The 2,328-nt window shown below is 59.3% G+C and overlaps 1 protein-coding gene across 1 annotated transcript in view; it reads right to left on the bottom strand.

Annotated features, from left to right (window-relative positions):
- The window catches only part of FOXA1 (forkhead box A1), a 25,200-nt gene that overhangs the window by 20,946 nt on the left and 1,926 nt on the right, over nucleotides 1-2,328 (bottom strand). Inside the window, exons 2-3 of the mRNA XM_014941608.1 lie at nucleotides 1,091-1,549; nucleotides 271-977 (exon numbers count right to left, since the gene is read on the bottom strand). Coding sequence (XP_014797094.1) covers nucleotides 271-977; nucleotides 1,091-1,549 — 1,166 coding nt within the window. The remainder of the gene's footprint in view (nucleotides 1-270; nucleotides 978-1,090; nucleotides 1,550-2,328) is intronic.

Below are 2,328 nucleotides of genomic sequence, written 5' to 3'. Positions count from 1 at the left end.
GATTATAGAGCACAGAAGGGGGGAGACGAGGGGGCCGAAAGCACAAACAAGTAGTTTACAAGCTCAACATTATTTTTTTTTTCTTCTTTTTTAATAACCCCCTGGAAAGGGGGGGGGGTTGGGGGGGGGGGTCTCCGGGGAGAGCGGCGGGTGCGGGAGGGGGTATGTACAAGCGGGACGCGGGCGGCTTTGCAGGAGGTCGTGGTGGAACCATAACAAGACACAACGCGTTGCGAGACAATTAAAAAGTAACAGTCCTTTGCACGCAGCCTGCCCAGGGGCAGCCCGCCGGGGATGCTGGCACCGTAGGAGGAATATTGCAGCGCCTGCTCGTAGGCTTTGAAGTCCAGCTTGTGCTGCTGCTCCGAGGAGGACATGAGGTTGTTGATGGAAAAGGGGTGGTTGAAGGAGTAGTGGGGGTCGCCCTTGAGGTGGAGCTGGGGTTCGTGGGCTAAGGAGTGAGGGGGGTGCGGGACGGAGGCCAAGGCGGGGACGGAGCTGATGGTGGAGGAGGCGGCCGAGGCCGAGGTCTTTAGCTCCGTGCTCGACGCGCTGTGGTCCATAGACTGGGGGCTGGTGGACGGGTTGGAGCTGGAGAGGGAGTTGGCGGTGTCCAGCTGCGTGGGTTTATTGTGGCCTCTGTGCAGGGGAGAGTTGGAGCTGGAACTGGAGGCCCCGGCCTGATCTTTCCTGCCCTCCTGAGGGGCTTTGCTGTTCGCCGGCTTCTCGCACTTGAAGCGCTTTTGCCGGCGGAGGTAGCAGCCGTTTTCAAACATGTTGCCGGAGTCGGGGTGCAGGGTCCAGTAGGAGCCCTTGCCGGGCTTGTCGGGGGAGCGGGCCACCTTGACGAAGCAGTCGTTGAAGGAGAGCGAGTGGCGGATGCTGTTCTGCCAGCGCTGCTGGTTCTGCCGGTAGTAGGGGAAAAGGTCCATGATCCACTGGTAGATCTCGCTCAGCGTCAGCATCTTGCTGGGCGCCTGCTGGATGGCCGGATGCTGTTCTGCCAGCGCTGCTGGTTCTGCCGGTAGTAGGGGAAAAGGTCCATGATCCACTGGTAGATCTCGCTCAGCGTCAGCATCTTGCTGGGCGCCTGCTGGATGGCCATGGTGATGAGGGAGATGTAGGAGTAGGGCGGCTTGGCGTGGGGGTAGCTCCGCTTGAAGGTCTTGGCGTCCCGCGTCCTGCCGAGGTTGGACTGGGTGTAGGCCATGGGGCTCATGCAGGGGTTCATGCCGCCGTAGGGGCTCAGCCCGTTCATGGGGGCCGGCTGGGCGGACATGGCGTTGATGCCGCCGGGGCTCAGCGCCGTGCCCATGGCGGCCACCCCGGCCGCCATGCCGTTCACCGGCCCCGCCGAGCCCGCCGGCATGCCGGCCACGGCACCGGGACTCAGCCCGGCCCCCAGCCCCGTGTTGGCGTAGGACATGTTGAAGGAGCCGGAGGTCATGTTGCCGCTCGTCGTCATGGTGTTCATGGTCATGTAGGTGTTCATGGTGTTCATGGAGCCCAGCCCCGAGTTCATGTTGCTGACGGGCACCGAGGAATAGGCCTAGGGCAGCGAGAGGGAGAGAGAGGAGGCTAGGGGGGAGAGAGAGGCGGGCAGGACCCCGGCGGGGCCGGAGCCGTCCGTCCTGCCCGAGGAGCCGCTCAAACCTCCCGCCGCGGGCCGTCAGCCGCCTCCCCGGGAAAGCACTTCCCCAAAAACCGCGCGGAAAGGCCGCTGGGGCGATGAAAAGGTCTAATTCATATTTACACGTGTTTATAAATAGACACGGCCCGGGGGGGGAGGTTCTCAGTCCCGACGAGCTCCCGTTTTACCGGCTTGCCGAGGCTTGCGCCGGGCTCACCGGGGCGCACGGACCGACGGCCTTCCCGCAGCAGCTCCGCGCTCCCGCAGAGCCGGGCTGCGGGGTTCATCTGCCCCGGGAGGAGGTTTCCTCCTGCAATATTCCCGCGGGTTTGCTGATCTCGTGTCCCGTCTCTCCACCTAAATGTTTAAACTCGTCAGAGTATTGAAATTTTCGGGCGTACGCTCCTTGAGCCAAGGAGAAATTCAACTACCTGCGCTTGAAAAAGATTATTCTAAAAAGAATAATCTCACTCATCTCTCCCACCCTGCACTGATTTAAATTTCTGTTCCTACAAAAAAATGCGATAATGTCTTGTTCTAAAAAACCAAAGAATTAACAAAAAAAACCCCAAAGCAAACACCTCACTCCGCGCATTTTATCTGTGAAAAGCTTCCCCCTTGTCTTCATTTTCTATCAAGTCAGTGTTTAAATTAAGGTTTATTAAAAAAAAAAAAAAAGAAAACCAAAAAAAAACCCA

The sequence above is a fragment of the Calidris pugnax genome, unplaced genomic scaffold (genome assembly GCF_001431845.1).
Source record: "Calidris pugnax isolate Ruff unplaced genomic scaffold, ASM143184v1 scaffold56, whole genome shotgun sequence".
NCBI classification, from domain to species: Eukaryota; Metazoa; Chordata; class Aves; order Charadriiformes; family Scolopacidae; genus Calidris; species Calidris pugnax.
This window is presented reverse-complemented; position numbering and strand designations above follow the sequence as displayed.